This window comes from Coregonus lavaretus, assembly GCF_964263955.1.
Source record: "Coregonus lavaretus genome assembly, contig: HAP1_SCAFFOLD_638, whole genome shotgun sequence".
In the NCBI taxonomy this organism is placed as follows: Eukaryota; Metazoa; Chordata; class Actinopteri; order Salmoniformes; family Salmonidae; genus Coregonus; species Coregonus lavaretus.
This window is the reverse complement of record NW_028158770.1, coordinates 66,809-91,500: the sequence shown is the minus strand read 5'-3', so window position 1 is coordinate 91,500 and position 24,692 is coordinate 66,809. Positions and strand designations below refer to the sequence as shown.

The 24,692-nt window shown below is 44.8% G+C and overlaps 2 protein-coding genes across 2 annotated transcripts in view; both read left to right on the top strand.

The window, feature by feature from the left end:
* The window catches only part of LOC311123618 (guanine nucleotide exchange factor DBS-like), a gene marked incomplete at its 5' end in the record, with an annotated part of 49,926 nt that extends 33,370 nt beyond the window's left edge, over window positions 1-16,556 (top strand). Inside the window, 24 exons of the mRNA XM_084197850.1 lie at window positions 2,491-2,610; window positions 2,728-2,844; window positions 3,029-3,178; window positions 3,426-3,550; window positions 4,884-4,998; window positions 5,160-5,279; window positions 6,383-6,574; window positions 6,804-6,995; window positions 7,269-7,428; window positions 7,844-7,988; window positions 8,196-8,262; window positions 8,509-8,624; window positions 8,852-9,014; window positions 9,117-9,335; window positions 9,483-9,704; window positions 9,968-10,139; window positions 10,266-10,338; window positions 10,459-10,559; window positions 10,823-10,915; window positions 11,380-11,454; window positions 13,070-13,150; window positions 13,873-13,982; window positions 14,112-14,337; window positions 14,548-16,556. Of these exons, the coding sequence (XP_084053976.1) occupies window positions 2,491-2,610; window positions 2,728-2,844; window positions 3,029-3,178; window positions 3,426-3,550; window positions 4,884-4,998; window positions 5,160-5,279; window positions 6,383-6,574; window positions 6,804-6,995; window positions 7,269-7,428; window positions 7,844-7,988; window positions 8,196-8,262; window positions 8,509-8,624; window positions 8,852-9,014; window positions 9,117-9,335; window positions 9,483-9,704; window positions 9,968-10,139; window positions 10,266-10,338; window positions 10,459-10,559; window positions 10,823-10,915; window positions 11,380-11,454; window positions 13,070-13,150; window positions 13,873-13,982; window positions 14,112-14,337; window positions 14,548-14,627 (3,234 nt within the window). The 3' untranslated portion in view covers window positions 14,628-16,556. The remainder of the gene's footprint in view (window positions 1-2,490; window positions 2,611-2,727; window positions 2,845-3,028; window positions 3,179-3,425; window positions 3,551-4,883; window positions 4,999-5,159; window positions 5,280-6,382; window positions 6,575-6,803; window positions 6,996-7,268; window positions 7,429-7,843; window positions 7,989-8,195; window positions 8,263-8,508; window positions 8,625-8,851; window positions 9,015-9,116; window positions 9,336-9,482; window positions 9,705-9,967; window positions 10,140-10,265; window positions 10,339-10,458; window positions 10,560-10,822; window positions 10,916-11,379; window positions 11,455-13,069; window positions 13,151-13,872; window positions 13,983-14,111; window positions 14,338-14,547) is intronic.
* Window positions 16,557-17,262: 706 nt separating this feature from the next.
* Window positions 17,263-24,692, top strand: part of LOC311123626 (calcium-binding protein 39-like) — a 22,895-nt gene continuing 15,465 nt past the window's right edge. Inside the window, exon 1 of the mRNA XM_084197867.1 lies at window positions 17,263-17,479. The gene's annotated coding sequence lies outside the window, so the exon portion shown is untranslated. The remainder of the gene's footprint in view (window positions 17,480-24,692) is intronic.

Below are 24,692 nucleotides of genomic sequence, written 5' to 3'. Positions count from 1 at the left end.
ACTAGATGCATTTAATTAATGTAAAAATACACTGGCCGTGTGACAGACATGGAAACCGTCAGTGTGTGTAATCTCATCTCTTTCTCCCAAGGATGGCAGTTTCCATGACAACGTGGTCATGCAGGGTTGGTAAGAAGCTGTGTGTGGATGTAGTGGGCTATTCTCTGGGAACAGCCGTTTGGCAATATGAGATGGCATCATACTGCTGAAATAGAACCTTATGCTGCAAATTGGAATTGTGATTTGCAGAAAAATTGTACTGTGGTTACAAACCTACACTCCTCTATGTATTTACTTGAACAGTAAAGCTAAAACGTTTAATTTGTCTCTGTAGTCCAGCCTTTTGGATTTGAGATCAAATGTTTGATATGAGGCGACTGTACACAATGTCACCTTTTATTTGAGGGTATTTTCATACAGTGCCTTCAGAAAGTATTTATACCCCTTGACTTATTCAACATTTTGTTGTGTTACAGCCTAAAGCACTATGTATCGAAGTCCCACAATTTGAAGGTGTCATAAGTATTTGGATTGAGTCAAAAATGTTGTATTTGGTCCCATATTCCTAGCACGCAATGACTACATCAAGCTTGTGGCTCAATAAACTTGTTGGATGCATTTGCAGTTTGTTTTGGTTGTGTTTCAGATTATGTTGTGCCCAATAGAAATTAATGGTAAATAATATATTGTCACTTTTACTGTAAATAAGAATAGAATATGTTTCTGAACACTTCTACATTAATGAGATCATGCCCCCAAAACATGCTTACCTCTCACCATTACCAATAACAGGGAAGGTTAGCATTTTGGGGGGGGGATATGATTTTATGCCTATAAACACAACCAAAATAAACTGCAAATGCATTTTTAGCTTCACTGCCCAAATAAATACGTAGGGGAGTGTGTATATAACTGTATGTACAGTACATGTGCTGTATATGGCTCTGACTAAGACAATAGGCTATATTCAGGCTATGTCAGTTGCTGTGTGGTTTCAGGGTTTTCTGGCGAAATCTCTTCTCTGTATTTTCAACCCAAAGCATTCAATAAAAGTACCTATTCTAAAACGAGAGAGATGCACCTCTTTTATAACATGCACGAGATATTTTTGGCTGCACCACCAGTGATGTTGGTTGAAGCTCACTCAGCCTACTATATATGTCAGCTGTAGCCTGCAGCAGTGGAGTGTGGTGATGCTACATAACTCTGTGGGTATGTAGGTTCTACGGTGGGTTGTGTTGTTGTTGTTGTGTGCCCTAGGCTGAGGAAGATTGTCCTACTGTAGCTAGTCCTCTGTGGTCCTCTGTGGTCCTCTGTAGCTCAGCTGGTAGAGCACGGCGCTTGTAACGCCAAGGTAGTGGGTTCGATCCCCGGGACCACCCATACACAAAAATAATAATAATGTATGCACGCATGACTGTAAGTCGCTTTGGATAAAAGCATCTGCTAAATGGCATATTATTATATTATAGTCTTGTAGTATCGATTAAAGACCCCCCTGTAGAGCAGAGTAATTCACAACTCCTGTTACAACAAGCTACTAACAATCAGGCTTACAGTGCCTTCCGAAAGTATTCACACTTCTTGACTTTTTCCACATTTTGTTGTGTTACAGCCTGAATTTAAAATGGTTTTCCAATGCCTTTCAAAGAAGGCCACCTATTGGTAGATGGGTAAAAATAAGAAAGCAGACATTGAATATCCCTTTGAGCATGGTGAAGTTATTAATTACACTTTGGATGGTGTATCAATACACCCAGTCACTACAAAGATACAGGTGTCCTTCCTAACTCAGTTGCTGGAGAGGAAGGAACCACTCAGGGATTTCACCATGAATCCAATGGTGACTTTAAAACAGTTAGAGTTTAATGGCTGTGATCGGAGAAACTGAGGATGGATCAACAACATTTTAGTTACTCCACAATACTAACCTAATTGACAGAGTGAAAGAAGGAAGCCTGTACAGAATAAAACATATTCCAAAACATGCATCCTGTTTGCAATAAGGCACTAAAGTAAAACTGCAAAAAATGTGGCAAAGAAATTAACTTTATGTCCTGAATACAAAGCGTTATGTTTGGGGGAAATCCAACACATCACTGAGTACCACTCTCCATATTTTCAATTATGGTGGTGGCTGCATCATGTTATTTGTATGCTTGTCATCGGCAAGGACTAGGGAGTTTTTTAGGATAAAAAGAAAGGGAACAGCGCTAAGCACAGGCAAAATCCTAGAGGAAAGCCTGGTTCAGTCTGCTTTCCATCAGACACTGGGAGACAAATTCAAATTTCAGCAGGACAATAACCTAAAACACAAGGCCAAATATACACTGGAGTTGCTAATCAAGACAAATCACTACACTGATTTACCACTCTTTCCTGAAAGGCATGTGTAAGTGTGTTCATTTAATTTGTATCAATGAAATCCATAAGACTTCTGACAGGTTATCCACCAACAAAAACAAAGTATTTAATGTGTGTGTTCCACAGGGCTCATTCCCAGGGAATTTACAGCTGGTTCTGGTCTTGCGGCCCTCCACCTTATTCCAGCGGACGCTCTCCGACATCTTCTTCAAGTTCAACAGGGATGAGTTCAAGATGAAGGTGCCGGTATGTTTTTTATATGCATGTGCTTGTCTGATGTAAGGATGTTAGTGGACGTTTGTATGCGTCTCATATGTAGGCTAACGTGTGTACTGTGTGTTGACTCTCCTCCCTGTGTCTCAGGTGGTGATGCTGAGCTCTGTGACGGAGCTCCATGCCTACATCGACCGGACTCAGCTGCCCCAGGAGCTGGGAGGAACCCAGGATTACTGCCATGATACCTGGATCTCACACCGCACCGTGAGTACCCTACTACCATACCCTTCCCACCAGACCCCTGACTAACTACATAGTGCCCAATCCTAACTTGATATCTGCACACTGACCTGAACTCTTTCCGTTAGTCTGCCCCATCTCACTCAATAGGATGTGTGTGTTTATAACCAGTGATGACACGGGTGGGTTGTGTTTGTCCGGTCCTCAGGCTATCGAGGCCTTTGCTCTGATGGTGAAGACCACGGCTCAGACCCTGCAGTCGTTTGGGACGGAGCTAGCTGAGACTGAGCTACCCAACGACGCCCAGGCCACCTCCAACCTGCTGGCCACACACACCGAGAAGAAAGGACAGAGGAAGGTAAGGGCATGGAGAGACCAAGTCATTAATATACAGACTATACCAACAACTCCATGTTTTAAGTGGAAGTGTTGAGGTCAATTCATTTGAAATTCAAGGCACGATTAAACATTCATTTGCTAATGGTAGTGTTTCTCAGGGGAAATATATACTGAAGAACAGACTTTGGCTGTAGCTGAGACCGTATACTCTGTACTGTCCAATGGTAGATCCCTCTAACTGTGATGTATCCATGTCTCTCTCCCAGGAGGACCTGTGTGTGGCCCTGGGCCAGGGGGGCCGACTCCTGGAGAGCATCAACGAGCCCCTGCAGAGAGAAACCGACTATACAATGAACCAGGACGAGCTGGAGAACCTGGCCACCGTGCAGAGGTCAGAGGGGACAGGGGTCAAGGGTCAGGCTTAGAGGTACTCTCATACCTCAGAAGTGGTCTAAAGTTGTTGTTGTTTAAAAAATAAATTTTAAAAATGTATGCACTCACTAACTGTAAGTCGCTCTGGATAAGAGCGTCTGCTAAATGACTAAAATGTAAATGTTTAGATCATACTAAATCTGTATGGATGCCTCAATCCTAAATGAATGGGAAAGTTTGGCGCCATATCAATTTTAGTTTGAACTGTCCATTTAATGCTAACGAAATAGGTTGAGAAAGGGACAGGGTACAGTAGGAGCCACAGAGACAGGAAAGAAGACACAGATACATGACAGATATCCTGAGGTCCAACTGGTTATAGAACAGTCAAGATTCATGTTGTCTAGTAACAATGGTGGTGTGTATTGATAGAAGTTACCTAGAACTCTACTCTAGAAATCTCCCACCATGACCCTGATCCTTCTAGGCAGTGTTCTGCCGCGCCGCGCTGCAGTGAAATCTGCCCCCGTGGTGTATTTTGGGAATACGGTGACGGGGACAAGATGCATAGTGGCAGCACTCACAGCTGCAGAGCAGAATTGGGAGAACAAGCCCAAAGGAAAGGAAACTGCAGAGTGTTTCATATCCCAAAACATGAAGTTGGTTATACTGTAAAGTGGAGGAGTTGGTTAAACTGTAAAGTGGAGGAGTTGGTTATACTGTAAAGTGGAGGAGTTGGTTATGCTGTAAAGTGGAGGAGTTGGTTATGCTGTAAAGTGGAGGTGTTGGTTATACTGTAAAGTGGAGGAGTTGGTTATGCTGTAAAGTGGAGGAGTTGGTTATACTGTAAAGTGGAGGAGTTGGTTATGCTGTAAAGTGGAGGAGGTGGTTATGCTGTAAAGTGGAGGAGTTGGTTATACTGTAAAGTGGAGGAGTTGGTTATACTGTAAAGTGGAGGAGTTGGTTATGCTGTAAAGTGGAGGAGTTGGTTATGCTGTAAAGTGGAGGAGTTGGTTATGCTGTAAAGTGCAGGAGTTGGTTATGTAAGGGATTTGATTAAACACAGGACTGAACTTGTTTAGATTTCAATGAATAGCTACTTCTGATCTCCACTGGTTTCACTGAGTGATACTTTGAGATCCAAGCTGAAATACGATTATTAGCATTTTTCTTTGACTCAGGTTCTCCTCTATCTTTCATTCCCTTTCCATTTTTCCCTCCCTCCCTCCCTCCCTCCCTCCCTCCCTCCCTCCCTCCCTCCCTCCCTCCCTCCCTCCCTCCCTCCTCCATCTCTCTCTCTGTCTCTCTCCATCCCTTCATTCATCTATCGTTCTTCCTCCATCCGTGTGTAGACTGCTGGGCCAGCTGGATGAGACAGAGACAGCGTTTGATGATTTCTGGGAGAGACACCAGACCAAGCTGGAACAGTGTCTGCAGCTCCGCCATTTTGAACACTACTTCCGTGAGGTGAGGGGAACAGCGACACGAGCATCATGGGAGATGTAGTCCCAGTCACTGTTTGTCAATTTGTAGTGTGTGCGTGTCTCTGTCTGTCTGTGTGTGTGTAGTATGTGAGTGTGTGTGTCTTCTGACTCTACCTGTCCCTCTGTGTTTGTGTGTGTGTTCAGGTGCGTGCCCAGCTGGATGTGGTATCAGAGCGGGTAGCGCGGCTCTCTGAGGTTGGCATCAGTCCCGCCCACGCAGAACACATCCTACGAGAACTCAACAGCCAGGAGGAGAAAGCCTGCGTAAGACACACACACACACACACACTTCTTCCCAATAGCACACATCATCCTCCCCATAGCTTGAATGACAAGATTACACCAGCTGACAAGGGTCGTATCCCGTTTCCCCTCTAGTTGTACTCCAGTACATTATAGACCCCATTCATCTCAATGACAGTATTGACTTTGCAGATGAGACTCACGTGCAGCGGGCCATACCTCTATTGGTTGGTTCACACATACATCACTGTAGTAGTCCCTATGTGACTAGAAAACATGGCATGTTGCCTAGGATGTGACTATCTAAACATATACAACACCTGCTGGATGTGCTGCTGTTATTGTCTTTGAGAAAGGACATCATATTATTGTCAGTGATAACAGGCGACGTAATGTCCTGTGCTGCTCCCCTTCATTCAAGGGGATTTATATAAGGAGGGAGGGTGAGACAGATTGTGTATGTCAAGGGAGGGAGAGATGGAGGGAGGGAGTGTGTGTGTGTGTGTCGGTTGGTGCATGTGTGTGTGTGTGTGTGTATAGAAAGAGAGCTTGTCGCCCTCGATGGTCCAGACCGTTGCAGAGCTACAGTGCGGAGGGAGGGAGGGAGGGAGGGAAGAGCGGAGGGAGGGAGGGAGGGAGGGAAGAGCGGAGGGAGGGAGGGAGGGAAGAGCGGAGGGAGGGAGGGAGGGAAGAGCGGAGGGAGGGAGGGAGGAAGGGAGGGAAGAGAGCGGGAAGAGGGTAGGAGGAGGAGGAGAGGGTTGTGTGGGGGAGGTGCTGTAGCTGGCTGTACTGGTGGTAGAGTGATGTTCTAGCTGGTTCTGGTTCTGCACCACAGAAACAGCCTGCTCCCTCGTTCTACATTCACATCACATATATGGACATGAACTGAATCCAGAATCCCTGCAATAAGGTCCAGAACATCCACAGTGAAATCTTTGACAGACTGTATACGTTGTGTAAAATGCTTAGTTGGCTGTTATGCATAGTTCCTTATTGCAGAGGCAGCTAGGAAGGTCACATGGATGTAATGGCTTTCCATTATGACTGCTTTGTTCATATTTCTTTTTTTTACTCTGTAATAATCATGTGTGTTCTCACCTGCCTGTGTCTCTCTCTCTCTCCAGGATGTGTTGGACCGGGCCCTGTCCCTGGCCGCTGAGGGAGATGGGCTGATAGACAGTGCTCACTACGCTGAGGACTCCATCCTGCCTAAGTGCAGTGAGCTGAGGGCCGTGTGTGATGAGGTCACCTCCTTCCTCAAGACCAAGAAGGTCCTCCTCCTCAGGGCCATGGAGCTGCACCACTGTCTGGAGAAGGTGAGGGCTGGAGGGGAAAAGTATGGTCCTGGAAACACTGACAAACCCTGGTTTAGATGGGGATTAGTAATATGGTGATTGGTCAATGTAGCCCTCTAGTAGGTGAGAGCTGATGGAATCTTTCAGATGTATGACAAGTGTCAAGGTATAAGAGCTAGGTTTTGATTTCAGCCAGTCAAGGATTAATTCTCCCCCTGGCCTGTGGTATAATGTACCCCTCCCTCCCCAGGCATCGAGGTGGTGTGAGGAGGGGATCTACCTCCTTGCCTCTCAGCCGGTAGATAGGTGTCAGTCTCAGGACGGGGCGGAGGTGGCGTTGCAGGAGCTGGAGAAGTACCTGGACACGGCCGCCCAACACCAGATCACCGACCTCGACGCCATCAGGAGGGACTACGACTCCATCCTCAACCCAGAGCTCAGGGTAAGTGGCGACAGCTGGAGGCACCAGATATTTATTACATGAGAAAACATTGAATTTGTGGGGCCACTTGTTTTGAACACGAGACCTGACCAGGAGGTCTAGATATTTTTCCAGGTTTTTCCTCCCCTCTCCATGTGGTCAGGAAAAACTCCAGGCCCCAAGTATAATCAAACGATTGAATAGAGAGGAGGAGAGGAAGAAGTTTTTGACTATTGAGATACACCCTCAAAACGTCAGCGTCTAACCCTCCCTCCCCTCTGGGTGTGTTAACAGGAGCAGGTAGAGAAAGTGTTTCAGAAGCAGGTGTCCATGCAGGAGATGTTTGAGAAGAGGAGGGTCAGTCTGAAGAAGCTGGCAGCCAAACAGACACGGCCCGTCCAGCCAGTGGCTCCCAGGCCTGAAGCCATCATCAAGTCCCCCATGTCCTCCCCTGGTGAGTACTGCGCTCTGCTCCACGTGTCACACTGGTCGTCACCATCTTTCTCTGCCTGTCCCTCCCTGTCTCTCTGGTTCTTATGGAAAAGGCCATACGGACACTTCTAACTTGCAAACCAATATTTTATTTCAGAATAGGTTAAAATTAGGTTAGGTTAAGGGGTTGGGTAAGGTAAGGTAAGGGTCAGATTTTGGTTAGTCGTTTTGAAGGTCAGCAGTGTCTCTATAGCCTCTCCCGTTCCTGATCCATTCATTACCATCTAGTGGCATATAAGAACTGCAATTGTGCCTTCTTAAACAATACCTCATACCCTAAAAATATATTATTGATTGATTGAAATGACTTTTGTTGGTTGTTTGAAGTTCAGATGAGTAGTTCATATTCCGTCTTTCCGTCCTTCTATTTCTTGTAGCTCACAGGAGTCAAGAGAAGAAGAATGCCGAGGACAACATCTTGAACGTAGAAAACTGCAGAATAGTGGAGGTCCAGGTGCAGAACTGCGGCAGCAGACACGGCTCTCTGTCTGAGGAGGAGGAGAACCTGGCTGTGCTCCGACGGTAGGGTCAGGGGTCAAAGGTCAATGACGTCATAATATAGCCTGAAATTAATGCCTTAAAATATATCGATGAAAGGAATCCTCTTGAGAAACACAATTGGAAAGAGATGGTTAGAAAGAGAGTTAGATATTTCATACTTGGTATAGTTCATCAAAATGATAATACTATGTTGGTGTTAAATATAATGTTGTTGTTTTGTTCCTACAGACATGTAATGAACGAGCTGTTGGAGACTGAGAGGGCGTATGTAGAGGAGCTACTCTGTGTACTGCAGGTGATTGTCACTTCTGACCACTAGAGGTCGCCACTACTTCACCTACTGTCCTAAATGTAGTAAAAAATAAATAAATATATATATATATATATATATATATATATATATATATATATATATATATATATATATATATATATATATATAATTATTATTTTTTGTATATGTTTTTGTTGAAAATTGACTTATCATAGATGTTCATTTTCAGATTGTCCTGTGTTAACATTTTAATGTGTGTTATTCCAGGGTTATGCTGCAGAGATGGATAACCCAGCCATGGCCCATCTCCTCCCCAGTGCGCTGCTCAACAGGAAGGATGTCCTGTTTGGCAACATGCCAGAGATCTACCAGTTCCACAAGAGGTGACTTTCACTCCACTGCAACACTCATGTTACATAATGTTTACTTAACAATGTCCTGTCATTGTGAACAGTTGTTACCGAAGATGCACATTAATTCAACCATATCGATTTATAGGGACCAATTTCAACAATATTACATTTGGTTAACATTACCTCAAGCCCCCCACTGCTTCCCAACCTCGGTAGTACTAACCTGTGTCCCGTTGTCTGTCTGTGTCTCTCATCAGGACGTTCCTCAGGGAGCTGGAGACCTACACAGACGTCCCTGAGCTGGTGGGACGGTGCTTCCTGGAGAGGATGGGCGACCTGCAGATCTATGAGAAGTACTGTCAGAACAAACCTCGCTCTGAGAGCTTGTGGAGACAGTGCTCCGACTGCACCTTCTTCCAGGTGACCTTTCACCTTTCTTTCAGGGTCCTCAAGCTCAGTATACAGTAAGCTTGTAAAAAGTTCTTTTTTTTTATTGATGTGTGATTGTTTGTTTTTACGAAGGAGTGCCAGAGAAAGTTGGAACACAAACTGGGGTTGGACTCGTACCTCCTCAAGCCAGTCCAGAGGATAACCAAGTACCAGCTGATACTGAAGGAGTTACTGAAGTACAGCAAGGGCTGTGAGGGGTCAGAGGACCTACAGGAGGCGCTGTCCTCCATCCTGGGGATCCTGAAGGCCGTCAACGACTCCATGCACCTCATCGCCATCACAGGATATGAGGTCAGCTAACCACGATACCGCTATCCTCCTCATGCTTTAGGGTGGAGAGGAAAAAGTTACCCAACAGTGTAACATCTTCTGTACCACAGACAATGCTCAGTTATCTTTCTTACTTTTGATTGATTGTGTTAATTTATTGATCCCCAGGGTAGCCTGACGGAGCTGGGCAGGCTATTGATGCAGGGGTCATTCAGCGTGTGGACGGAACACAAGAAAGGTCACGCCAAGGTCAAGGACCTGGCCCGCTTCAAGCCCATGCAGAGACACCTGTTCCTGCATGAAAAAGCCTTGCTCTTCTGTAAGAGACGGGAGGAGAACGGGGAGGGTTACGAGAAAGCCCCGTCCTACAGCTTCAAACACTCCCTCAACGTGAGTCTGTTTGTGTCTGGCTGGCTGGCTCACTGTCTGGGGGAGGGTTATGAAAAAGCCCCCTCGTACAGCTTCAAACACTTCCTCAATGTCCTGACTGGCTTTCTGGCAGTCTGTCTGGCGGTCTGTCAGTCTGGCTAGCGGTCTGTCTGTCTGGCTGTCTGTCTGTCTGGCTCTCCTTATATTTTTACTTTGATCTATAGTATGTTATGAGTTCAACAGTGATTGACAGAAGTGTAATATCCTTCGGTTCTCTCAAACAGATGAGTGCGGTGGGCATCACGGAGAGCGCCAAGGGTGACAACAAGAAGTTTGAGATCTGGTGTAATTCCAGAGAGGAGGTGTTTATCGTCCAAGCTGCGACACCTGAGATCAAAACATCTTGGTTGAAGGAGATCAGGAAGGTTCTGACTGGCCAGCTGAAAGCCTGCAGGGGTACGATAGTGGATCTGAGGCATTACAGAAACACGGCCACACATTCCAGAGTTGATACACATCTGGATGCTAAATTCTCTGTTGTTGTGTCAGTGTTCTGTTAGTAACTGTGATGATTTGTTCCAGAATCCAGTCAAAAGAAGGCATCAGACACAATGTCTCCCAGTCCAACCAGCAACAGCCCATCTATCTGCCTCAGGTCAGATTTTACAGAGAGAACCATGGCTAGAGCCAGTTAGAGATAAGGAACCAAGAGGGTATACAGTGGCTAAAAAGGCTTTGTTCTTCTCTTTTTAACCTCTTTGTTTCTCCCTCTTAGTCCATTTAGAAACTGTCAGAAGAGTGTGAAGAAGGGAGACGAGAAGAAGACAGATGCTGTCAACTCTGACCCCAACTCCCCCTCCTCCCCAAAACACAAAGGTGAGTTGCCCTATTTTGTTGAGTAAAGAAAACGTTTTTTACTGCTGTCAAAAGCTCATGACAAGAAAACGAACTTGTGTTGCAGTTTTAGTGACCTCCCTCATCTGGTTAGGTACCCAAGCCATCCTTGAATATTTTCCTGCTTCCTCCTTCCTGCTTCCTGCTTCCTCCTTTAAGTTTAATCTGAGCTTTCTTTCTCTTGTCCTCTTCAAACCACTTTACTCTCTCTCCTTCCTGTCCCTCTTTCTCTACCATGGTTATAGAGGGGACAGTCACCAGTCCCACCACTGACAGGGTATCAGTGGCTAAAAAGCGTTTTACCCTTCAAGGCTTCAGCAATCTGAAGAGTCAGAAAGGTAACACTAGAGTCCTGGAGGCATCCCCCATGTTGTCATCGATCATATATGGCAAAGATATGTTGTCCATTTCGAAGTCAACCCCAAGCTCTCTTAACCAAACCTAAATTGATTTTAGACAGGGCAAATCCTTTCCAGTAGTCGACTGCATCAGGGCTTTTGAAGACTGATATTTTGGCATGCTTTCCTTTGCAGAATTTCTGCACCCTGCTGGTAAAAGTCTAACATTACCAATGGTATTCTCTCGACCAGGTATACTACAGTATAGTTTGTGGTTAATACATAAAACATTAGAATGAGTATGTTTTAGCAGGTCTATCCCCCAGCCTCATTATTTACATGTGTCCAATAGTATTAGTAGGTAGCTAATTATTCTAGTCAGTTTCAGGAAGTTCTTCCCTCTGTTTTTCTATCACTCCCTTTATCATTTCTTTCTTCTTCTGTCTCTCTTCTTCGACCGACAGGATCCCCCCTTAGCCCTGACCATAAAGCCAAACGCCACGAGATTAAGAGTGACCCAACTCCCTTTGGGTGTAAAGGTATTCTATCTAGCCCATGTCACACCTGTGTTTGACTCTGTAGTGTAGTCATCCACCCATCCTGACTCTCCCTCACTGTAGTCATCCACCCATCCTGACTCTCCCTCACTGTAGTCATCCGCCCATCCTGACCATCCCTCACTGTAGTCATCCACCCGTCCTGACACTCCCTCACTGTAGTCATCCGCCCATCCTGACCCTCCCTCACTGTAGTCATCCGCCCATCCTGACTCTCCCTCACTGTAGTCATCCACCCATCCTGACACTCCCTCACTGTAGTCATCCACCCATCCTGACCATCCCTCACTGTAGTCATCCGCCCATCCTGACTATCCCTCACTATAGTCATCCGCCCATCCTGACTCTCCCTCACTGTAGTCATCCACCTATCCTGACCATCCCTCACTGTAGTCATCCGCCCATCCTGACCCTCCCTCACTGTAGTCATCCGCCCATCCTGACTCTCCCTCACTGTAGTCATCCGCCCATCCTGACTCTCCCTCACTGTAGTCATCCGCCCATCCTGACTCTCCCTCACTGTAGTCATCCGCCCATCCTGACTATCCCTCACTATAGTCATCCGCCCATCCTGACTCTCCCTCACTGTAGTCATCCACCTATCCTGACCATCCCTCACTGTAGTCATCCGCCCATCCTGACCCTCCCTCACTGTAGTCATCCGCCCATCCTGACTCTCCCTCACTGTAGTCATCCGCCCATCCTGACTCTCCCTCACTGTAGTCATCCGCCCATCCTCTGTAGCTCAGCTGGTAGAGCACGGCGCCCATCACTGTAGTCATCCGCCCATCCTCTGTAGCTCAGCTGGTAGAGCACGGCGCTTGTAACGCCAAGGTAGTGGGTTCGATCCCCGGGACCACCCATACACAAAAATGTATGCACGCATGACTGTAAGTCGCTTTGGATAAAAGCGTCTGCTAAATGGCATATTATTATTTATATTACTGTAGTCATCCGCCCATCCTGACTCTCCCTCACTGTAGTCATCACCAATCCTGACTATCCCTCACTGTAGTCATCCACCCATCCTGACCCTCCTTCACTGTAGTCATCACCCATCCTGACTATCCCTCACTGTAGTCATCCACCCATCCTGACCCTCCTTCACTGTAGTCATCCACCCATCCTGACCCTCCCTCACTATAGTCATTCACCCCATCCTGACCCTCCCTCACTGTAGTCATCTCAGCACCATGTCAACTCCCCATCCTCCCAAAATGTATCTCTGTGTGACCATCATGCAATCATTATTTGAGTAACGGGAGGGAATGAATTGTGGTAGATAAATGTAAGACGTTCAGCCACCAGGGCCCGCTGAGTGCCATGGGACTGTCTAGCTAAAGACACTGGACTGACGAGGGACTACAAAATGGAGATATAAGAGTTCATTCTAAATTTGATGATCGTTGACACAGAAGATACGTACAACACTCTCTTGTTTTAAACAAGTGACAAATTAATGACATGCCATGTTGGCCTCAAAGGCCTTTGTAAAACTGATGGATGAGTCAACCACACACCTGTGTACTTGACACAGCATTCATCTGGACGATGTTGTAGGAGAAGACTGCTGACTGCCGCTGCTTCTTCTCCTCAGAGCCTGGTCAGACTCCTCACATCACTCTGAGCAGGGCCAAGTGGCTCAGCACCTCTAGTCTCTTACAGGCCAAGAGGAGAGGTAGAGTGACAACATGCCTGGGAGGAACACGCTGCTTCACTGTGTGGTTGACCTGGACCTTGCTCTGCTTCTTCACTAGCTTGTTCCACAATCGCAGACAAATCTTCTCTCTGAGATTTCAATTGAATATCTGTGTGATATTCACAACCGGAAAATACTGATTTGTGATGTTTGTTTACTGTAAGGCAAACTGTGTCTCTCTCTCAGTAGCATGTGTTGCAGTGTTGGTCTTGGCTGGTGTTGGTTGCTGTGTGTCTGTGTTTCTGTCTGATCACAATGCACTGATCTAGGTCTCACTGGATGCTATGACTCCAGGTCTGTTCTTCTTGGTTATTTAATCACATTCTTTGGGTTCTAATCTGGTTCTTGTGGTTCTGTTTGAGGATTTGCAGTGTACTCTCTCAATGGATGTGTTTGCATCAAGTTCTCATCACACACGTCACCTATCACTGTACATATCACCTTGTCTTGTGTACGATTGTGTCACCCCTCCTTTCCTCTTGAGTGTCACTCCCTTTCCCTAGTTTGACAAACTATCCTCCATGTTGGGATCAAACAGTCCATGATAATAACATTCTCTAAATTGAAATCTATCTTGGATGTGTCTTGAAATTGTTGGTGCCACTGCTAAATCTTAATCTAGATATCAATCGAGTTTGCTGAATTATATTACTCCCCCTTCTCTCTTTCCTACTCTCCTTCTCTTTCCCTCCTCCCCGTAGGTTGGAACAAGGCCTCTCTCTCCATGGACGCGCCAGAAGAGCTTGATGGGTACTCCAGCGCCGAGGACCCCATGAACTCTGACCCTGAGGATGAGGGAGGCAGGAAGCTGGTGAGTCATGGTCGCCAACATGTCTAAAACATGTTATGAAAGTGGTTTGTTATTCCCTAGCAACATACATGGTAACATGACACACTGGACACAAACATATTAACTTTTCTCTTTACCCTGTGACCCCAGGCTGTCGGCGACAGGTTCACGGTGGTGGCGGACTATGAGAAGGAGAAAGGAGGGCCTCAGGACCTGTCAGTGAAGAGTGGAGACATGGTGCAGCTCATTAAAGAGGGAGATGACGGACAGTGGTTTGTTAGAAACCTGGGGAGCAACAAAGATGGCTGGGTAGCAGTAGCCAACCTTCTCACCCTCATCACAGAGTCCAAGTCCTCGCAGTCCCTCTGCAGCTCAGGTACACTGGCTCTGTCTGTCAGTCTGTCTGTGCCTCTTTCTCTTCTGTCTCTCATTGCCTCTCTCTCTCGGTTTGTGTAAGAAAGAACTGTATCTTGCAACCCAAATACCTATTTTGAAAATTAACAGGAGTGTGTCTATATTTTAGTTTGTTTTAGAATTATCTGTGGACTCTAATGAAAACGAACTTGTCTGTGTTTTGTTGTTACAGAGGGCAGTGTAACTGCCAACCTCAGCACCTCCTCCAGCTGCAGTGAAACCTACACAAGTTTCTCTGACATCAAGCCTTAAAGTCCCACCCACTCTGAGCCCTGAGACACAGCTACAGCGCCACCCAGTGGTTGGCTGTTCAAATGACATGTGCACTTTTCCCCTCAACTACTGTTCAAATCAAATGTTATTTATCACATGCGCTGAATACAACTGGTGTAGCCTTTACAGTGAAATGCTTGCACAAGTTGGTTTTCATTAGAGTCCACAGATACTTCACTCTCACACTGAAGTGGAGGCTGCCTGGAATGTAGCAGAAAGCAGTCTAATAGCTGCTTATCTGTCAATGTGAAGGGAAGGTAATGAATGACTGCTTTCCTCTGGACATACTCTACTCTCAGGGACGAGGGGTAGTGTCCTAGCCTTTTACAGTGATTGAGGGCTAGCACACATTGGGGAATCATCGTATGGTGACTCGTACTGAGAACAGGAAGTTCAGGCCTCTCCCCTACCTGTTTGATAGAGATGAACAAGGAAGGACACACCCGCTCCATTCACCTGACCTGAGTCTCACACACAGGCAGGCTTTGTTAGCCTAGTGTGGTATCGCACCTCCCACTCCAACAAGGTGATATGGAGCCAGGAGCTACTCTACTGAACTCAACACTTCAACAGACAGACGCCTCAGTCTCTCTCCTGTGGACTCTGGTAACCGGTTGTGTCGTAATGTTTCTCTCAGTATCAGGCAGTCAACCTCTCACTATGTCCTCAGTCCTCTCATGAGTGACTTTAAAAATAGATGATGGATTTATATTTAATATGTTTCTACTGGATCCCCCAAGACAAACTGAACTGTAAAATTACCAAGACAATCACATTCTAGCAAGAATGCAAATTAGAATATTATTGTCATTAAATACTTTTTGAGTTTGGTCAACTCTGTACATCTATGGCTTTGTCCAGAGGCACTCCAGTACATTTCCAGTCCCTCTCCCTCCCTGTTTCTCCTTCCTCCACCTGTGCTGTCTCTTGGCTTTGTTCCCAGTGATCTGAGAGCTGGGCTTTAAACTACCAGGTGTTCCTTTAGGCAGGGTGATATTTAAACTACCAGGGGTTCCTTTAGGCAGGGGTGATATTACAGGACGGTCAGATATCATAGAAACTTCAACAATAACAGTGGTCAGGATGTTCTTCTGAATATTTTTCTCTTGGCTCAAAGTTAAATCCTATACACTACACAGAAATCCCCTGAAGATTGAGATTCCCGTAAAAAGATTAATGTCAGGTCAATTGATGTTGAAATAACTGCGTACTGTACCAGAGCATATAAACTTTAAAGGCATTATTTTTATGCGTTAATCAATGTGTATAAGTTAATTTATTTGAGAAAGATGTGTACAGATATTATCCTATACCTCGTATTTTTCATTGAATATGTGTATGATGTGTATGAAGACCATGGATATGTTTTCGTGGGTCTAAGTATATCAAAGATATTTTATTAATTGGTTTGTGGGGCATGTTTTCATGGTAATTTCTTAAAACTCCTGAGAGGAAATATATTAATACAAATATCATCCTTTCGCTCATTTGAGAATGCAGTCTGTACACTGGAAACCGAAGATGGAATATAACTATACATCCTGTGCTGAAAGATCAACTCAGAATGATGGTTGTCTCAAATTTCAGCACACACAATAAAAGGTTTTAAACAGTTTTGGTTATAACCGTTTAGTTATAACTGTTTATAACTGTTTTTATAACGTATTGTTCTACTGTATATATTTTCGATTTGCACCCAGTGAGATTAGAATGTTGTTACTGTGTACTGTGTGTCACATCGTTATGCAGCACATTGCAGCATTATTTTTTTCTTTATTTTCCTATGGTAACAAGTATTGATACAGATGTTATATAATTAATGATATGTATTCATATCTGTGTATATGTGTAAATATGTATCTTTGAGGTGTATTATTAAAGCCACTGAATAAAGTCTGAAACATTCTTTACTTTAATCCAATGAGTGTTTGTTTTTCTCATTATAAAACCATCAGATATGATTAAGTGATGTGGCCTTTATAGTAGTCAATCATTACTCACTGTGTGGTCGTTAGTTTATTTGAAATCATTTAACGTTGCAGCCACTGTCTTTATTTTATTGTCGTTTTTCAAACTCACAGGCTAGGCATTTGAAATTGTTTAAGAATATTGTCAATCTTTTTGTGATTTTGGCATAACACAACATAAAAACAGTACAGTATATGAATAGAAAACACCACGCACAACTCCGGTTAGGCTTCTTCTAACAAAAATATTTTATGAAATATCTTATTGAGTATATATATTACTAGAAAAGATTATATACTATGAGTCACCCCTAGTTGCTCAGCCTTAAAGGCGTGAATTCCAGCGTTCACTGAGGTTTGGTGAAGACCTGTTTTGTGGTCTCTAACTGATAGGCCTACAGTAGGGCCATCTTGCTTCACCGGTTCAAGGGTCAAATTGACTTTTTCCCATTTATAAATAATTTTTACTCAACAAAAATATACAGCCATAATCAAAACACTATTCGAGTATGTTTTTCTAGAGCATGGCTGCTATTATCCATGAAATCTTAATTTTTCTGTGATCCGGATATGAAATTCCCTCCACGTCACAGGGGAAAGGACCAATGGGCTGGTAGATAAATGTGCTGTGCGAGCCGCGTATCCCGGGACTGTGGCTCATCTCGAATCAGACCAAATGGAATTCTGCACTGCCTTCTTAAAATATTCCGTACATTTTAATTCGCACAAACGCATATTCCTCTGACGTTTTGCCCAGCATACAACACACCGCTGGCGTGACCAGAAAAACCTGCTCGGTTACATAGAGAATCGAGACAGCAGCAAAGACATCCGAGAGAAATATACAAAATAGACTCTTGTACCGTACGTATTCGTATTTTATTAGTTCCTTACGAGATAGCTAGCTAGGTAGGTTTACCCTACGTTTATTGTTCAAATGGTTGAAATTGATGCTGCCCTTTACATTGTATCCAATCGATTCAAGTTTGAAACAATCTTGCTACTTTAACTAAATGCAGCCATTGTCAATCTGTTTAGCTGCTTTTCTGTAAAACTATTAGCTGCTAAAACGGTCCGATTTATGCATGTGACATCCATTCTGTCAAAGGGAGTTTAAAACCCCAGACGGGTGTATCCCATAGTTTACATATTCGCACATGTCTGATTTGTTTTATTTCTGCGTGTGTACGTTAATCTACATGTCATTTGAAGCTTTCATCCGGGAACGCTCTTCCCTAAACATGTTTTATGGTCCTTTACTCACACAGGACAAGTAGGGTGCGTATGCGTAATGTCACGCATCGATTGTGTCAAGGCTGGCTTTGTTTGTACAGTGTTTGTTTTGCTTTTGCGCTAGCAGAGCTTTGTTTTCCTGTTCAGTCGGATAGGAACACCAATTAACACTGAAGAGAGAGAGAGAGGCCATCGCATAGGCTGCTATTCTGTCTAGCCAGCTGTCATTCTCTCTGCTCTGGAGCCTATTAGGTCTACAGTAACAACTTAATCGAAATGTTCGTCTTATAAATACTAACTTCATTTAAAGACATTTGACCTTGACCTATCATGTTACATTTTTAGTTTGGCTCCATGTTTGTTATTATTCATTTATTTATGTATTTATCCAGCCACACTAGTTTGGTGTTCTCAGGCTTTAATGCATAATTATTTGTGCCTCCATCATTCTAAATCAGACAGTCAGTATCATTAGACTGGATGTGTGATATAAATAGATGTTTTGAAAGTGTCAGATTGTGAATGTTGGTAGCCCAATCTTAGACCAGGCATGAACAACTGTCACCCAGACTGCACCTCATATAGGATAGATTGTGTCTCACAATGTTTTTCAATTAGTAGCCTATGACGTGAGTCTAACAAGCTGTATAGGCTTATGTCATCAGTGATGTAGTCAGTGCTGTGATGTCAGTGCAGGGACTGTCATGATGCTCAGTGACACTTTAGGTAACTCTAGGCCTTATGGGAATTTTATTTCTGCAGCAGCGCCATGTACTGTATGTTGCCTCTAACCACAGATCTAGGACCAGATTACCCTACCCCCAATCATAACCTTCACCATTAGGGGGTGTAAAAAGATCTGACCCTCTATCTGTGGTTAGGGGTGATTAGAGGCCAGAATGATGATGGTGGTTTAATGATGAAGATAACAGACAAAACAGCTGCGGAACATCCCCTGAAATAGAACAACCCATTGGAGTGTTCCATCGCTCATTGTTTTGTCTGGGTTCAGTTTTGCATTCAGTCTGAGAGTTGTCTGTGTTCTGAGTTGCGTTCCGTCTGTATTCTTTCTGCCTTGCGTCTGTGATGAGGTTGTGTGTGTTTGTTCATGGAGCTCTGGGACCGGACTCCATCTTGACTGATGGAGATGGAATCATGTCAGGCCCTGTGAAGGGCAGTACCTCTCCCCTCTCCACTAACTCCTATAGACGGGTAGATTGTTTAGCAACAAAATCGATGCATGTGCAACCATGGAGCAAAACAGGGGGGGTTGGCTTAGAATCAAAGGATTGTTGACATGTAAACTATATTTCCTTTCCAAATCTTTATTGAAATCATAAATAAACATGACTTAGCACTTGGTGGCAAAACCCTTGTTGGCAATCACAGAGGTCAGACGTTTCTTGTAGTTGCCCACCAGGTTTGCACACATCTCAGGAGGGATTTTGTTCCACTCCTCTTTGCAGATCTTCTCCAAGTCATTAAGGTTTCGAGGCTGACGTTTGGCAACTCGAACCTTCAGCTCCCTCCACAGATTTTCTATGGGATTAAGGTCTGGAGACTGGCTAGGCCACTCCAGGACCTTAATGTGCTTCTTCTTGAGCCACTCCTTTGTTGCCTTGGCCGTGTGTTTTGGGTCATTGTCATGCTGGAATACCCATCCACGACCCATTTTCAATGCCCTGGCTGAGGGAAGGAGGTTCTCACCCAAGATTTGACGGTACATGGCCCCGTCTATCGTCCCTTTGATGCAGTGAAGTTGTCCTGTCCCCTTAGCAGAAAAACACCCCCAAAGCATAATGTTTCCACCTCCATGTTTGACGGTGGGGATGGTGTTCTTGGGGTCATAGGCAGCATTCCTCCTCCTCCAAACACGGCGAGTTGAGTTGATGCCAAAGAGCTCCATTTTGGTCTCATCTGACCACAACACTTTCACCCAGTTCTCCTCTGAATCATTCAGATGTTCATTGGCAAACTTCAGACGGCCCTGTATATGTGCTTTCTTGAGCAGGGGGACCTTGCGGGCACTGCAGGATTTCAGTCCTTCACGGCGTAGTGTGTTACCAATTGTTTTCTTGGTGACTATGGTCCCAGCTGCCTTGAGATCATTGACAAGATCCTCCCGTGTAGTTCTGGGCTGATTCCTCACCGTTCTCATGATCATTGCAACTCCACGAGGTGAGATCTTGCATGGAGCCCCAGGCCGATGGAGATTGACAGGTCTTTTGTGTTTCTTCCATTTGCGAATAATCGCACCAACTGTTGTCACCTTCTCATCAAGCTGCTTGGCGATGGTCTTGTAGCCCATTCCAGCCTTGTGTAGGTCTACAATCTTGTCCCTGACATCCTTGGAGAGCTCTTTGGTCTTGGCCATGGTGGAGAGTTTGGAATCTGATTGATTGATTGCTTCTGTGGACGGGTGTCTTTTATACAGGTAACAAGCTGAGATTAGGAGCACTCCCTTTAAGAGTGTGCTTCTAATCTCAGCTCGTTACCTATATAAAAGACACCTGGGAGCCAGAAATCTTTCTGATTGAGAGGGGGTCAAATACTTATTTCCCTCATTTAAAATGGAAATCAATTTAACATTTTTGACATGCGTTTTTCTGGATTTTGTTGTTGTTATTCTGTCTCTCACTGTTCAAATAAACCTACCATTAAAATTATAGACTGATCATTTCTTTGTCAGTGGGCAAATGTACAAAATCAGCAGGGGATCAAATACTTTTTTCCCTCACTGTAGCTTGACTATATACATGGGGTATCTGTAGCGGGTCAATGATAACTTGGCTATATACATGGGGTATCTGTACCGGGTCAATGATAACTTGGCTATATACATGGGGTATCTGTAGCGGGTCAATGATAACTTGGCTATATACATGGGGTATCTGTAGCGAGTCAATGATAACTTGGCTATATACATGGGGTATCTGTACCGAGTCAATGATAACTTGGCTATATACATGGGGTACCTGTACCGGGTCAATGATAACTTGGCTATATACACTGCTCAAAATAATAAAGGGAACTCTTAAACAACACAATGTAACTCCAAGTCAATCACACTTCTGTGAAATCAAACTGTCCACTTAGGAAGCAACACTGATTGACAATAAATTTCACATGCTGTTGTGCAAATGGAATAGACAACAGGTGGAAATTATAGGCAATTAGCAAGACACCCCCAATAAAGCACTGGTTCTGCAGGTGGTGACCACAGACCACTTCTCAGTTCCTATGCTTCCTGGCTGATGTTTTGGTCACTTTTGAATGCTGGCAGTTAGGGGTGTAACGATCCATCTACTACATCGATGTATCGATTTATATTCATATGATCCAACTACATCGATCTGTGCTCGGCGAGTTGGCCTTTTGGACAACATATATCGATCTAACATCGTTTTAAAATGTAATAAATCGATTGTATCGATACTAGGAAATAACCCATTGGATTTAAGCACGTCAGACTTTATATGCAGGGGTGCACATAACTGGTACGCAGATACGCAAGCGCGACAAAAATCAGGAATGCGTAATGCCACTTGCGTACTTGACCGATCTTCTCATCTAACCTTACACATGACATGTTGCTTGTCAACTACTGTCAGGGATGTCCAAAAAGCAACAGACATTAAGCAGCTTCTTTGGCGTTTCGCCACCTACAAAGAAACGCCAACTGGAGCCAGAGCCGAAGAAAATAATTTTTTCGGAAAAGTGGCTCCAAGATGTGCAGTGGCTTGAAGCTAACGATGAGCGCACTGAAATGTGGTGCAAGATTTGCCGCTCAAATCCACATCTAGCAGACAAAACAGGTGCATTTTATAAAGGCTCAAAGAATTTCAACCATCCTTTATTTGACAAACATGAAAAGAGCAAGGAGCACACGAATGTGGCGCAAGCCATTGCTAAAAGCTAGCCGAGAATAAATGTCCAGTCGCCCACTTGCCAGATGGCGAGACAAGCTGAATGAAGAACAGTGGCAAGCTCTGTTTAATATTTTTCTCTTTCCATAAAGCTAAACACGCACGTCCCATGTCTTCCTATTCTGAGGATGTTCCTTTACTGAAGCGGCTAGGAGTAAATGTCGGAGGTGCATATCATTCACGTGAAGGGGGCACACGGATCATGCAGAGCATCGCTCACACCATCAGCGGGGAGTTACGAGCCAAGTTGCAGTCTGCTGAATTTTGGGGGCTGCTTTTTGATGGATCTGAGGACATCACAAAAACTGAGCAGGAAATAGTTTACATTGTGTCTGTGTCCAGCAACGGAGAGTTTACTTCGGACTTTATTGGACTGATTGAATTGGGTGCTGACCGAACCGCACAGGCCATAACAGACGGACTTGTGAGACTTTTCCAGGACACAGGCTTGGATGACTGGACAACAAAGTTGGTCGCTGTGTGCACAGACGGGGCTGCTGTCAACGTAGGTATCTACAACGGCGTTGTGCCAAAACTCCGGCAACATGCTGCGGTTGGAGACTCCCTTGTGCACATTCTGTGCACCGCACACACACTGGAGAATTGCGCGAAATCAGCTGATCGCAACGTTCCTTACTGTGAGACATTTCATCGCTCTGTGGTCAAGCTGCTGCAGTTTTATTTACAAAAAGGTGGAGCAAAAAAAACTGCTGCACTGAATAAAGCTATGTGAAGAAAATGGGATCTCCTTTGTGGAACTGGGTAAGTTTCATAATACCAGATGGTCTGCATGGAGGCATGAAACACTGTTAAAAATATCAAGACTATTGCCAGCCATTAAAATGCAACTGGTTACCAGGTATTTATTTCAGTCACACTGGTTGAATTTTTGGCTAAAAGGTTACTGAATCGATTTCAAGTCACTGAATCGTTTCGGATCGTATCGTTCTAAATGAACCAATATCGTCCTTGAATCGTATCGACAACCACGAATCGTGATACAAATCGAATCGTTGTTAAAACGAATCGTTACACCCCTACTGGCAGTGCTTTCACTCTAGTGGTAGCATGAAACGGAGTCTACAACCCACACAACTGGCTCAGGTAGTGCAGCTCATCCAGGATGGCACATCAATGCGAGCTGTGGCAAGAAGGTTTGCTGTGTCTGTCAGCGTAGTGTCCCTAGCATTGAGGCGCTACCAGGAGACAGGCCAGTACATCAGGAGACGTGGAGGAGGCCGTAGGAGGGCAACAACCCAGCAGCAGGACCACTACCTCCGCCTTTGTGCAAGGAGGAGCAGGAGGAGCACTGCCAGAGCCCTGCAAAATGACCTCCAGCAGGCCACAAATGTGCATGTGTCTGCTCAAACGGTCAGAAACAGACTCCATGAGGGTGGTATGAGGGCCTGATGTCCACAGGTGGGGGTTGTGCTTACAGCCCAACACCGTGCAGGACGTTTGGCATTTGCCAGAGAACACCAAGATTAGCAAATTCGCCACTGGCGCCCTGTGCTCTTCACAGATGAAAGCAGGTTCACACTGAGCACGTGACAGACGTGACAGAGTCTGGAGACGCCGTGGAGAACGCTCTGCTGCCTGCAACATCCTCCAGCATGACCGGTTTGGCGGTGGGTCAGTCATGGTGTGGGGTGGCATTTCTTTGTGGGGCCGCACAGCCCTCCATGTGCTCGCCAGAGGTAGCCTGACTGCCATTAGGTACCGAGATGAGATCCTCAGACTCCTTGTGAGACCATATGCTGGTGCGGTTGGCCCTGGATTCCTCCTAATGCAAGACAATGCTAGACCTCATGTGGCTGGAGTGTGTCAGCAGTTCCTGCAAGAGGAAGGCATTGATGCTATGGACTGGCCTGCCCGTTCCCCAGACCTGAATCCAATTGAGCACATCTGGGACATCATGTCTCGCTCCATCCACCAACGCCATGTTGCACCACAGACTGTCCAGGAGTTGGCGGATGCTTTAGTCCAGGTCTGGGAGGAGATCCCTCAGGAGACCATCCGCCACCTCATCAGGAGCATGCCCAGCCATTGTAGGGAGGTCATACAGGCACGTGGAGGCCACACACACTACTGAGCCTCATTTTGACTTGTTTTAAGGACATTACATCCAAGTTGGATCAGCCTGTAGTGTGGTTTTCCACTTTAATTTTGAGTGTGACTCCAAATCCAGACCTCAATGGGTTGATACATTTGATTTCCATTGATACTTTTTGTGTGATTTTGTTGTCAGCACATTCAACTATGTAAAGAAAAAAGTATTTAATAAGATTATTTAATTCATTCAGATCTAGGATGTGTTATTTTAATGTTCCCTTAATTTTTTTGAGCAGTGTACATGGGGTATCTGTACCGGGTCAATGATAACTTGGCTATATACATGGGGTACCAGTACCGAGTCAATGATAGCTTGGCTATACAGTGCTATGAAAAATAATTTGCCCCCTTTCTAATTTTCTCTACTTTTGCATATTTGTGATACTGAATGTTATCAGATCATCAACCAAAACCTAATATTAGATAAAGGGAACATAAGTGAACAAATAACACAACAATTACATATTTATTTCATAAACAAAGTTATGCAACACCCAATTCCCCTGTGTGAAAAAGTAATTGACCCCTTACACTCAATAACTGGTTGTGCCACCTTTAGCTGCAATGACTCCAACCAAATGCTTCCTGTAGTTGTTGATCAGTCTCTCACGTCGCTGTGGAGGAATTTTGGCCCACTCTTCCATGCAGAACTGCTTTAACTCAGTGACGCGTGGGTTTTCAAGCATGAACTGCTTGTTTCAAGTCCTGCCACAACATCTCAATTGGGATTAGGTCTGGACTTTGACTAGGCCATTCCAAAACTTCCAATTTGTTGCTTTTTAGCAATTTTCATGTAGACTTGATTG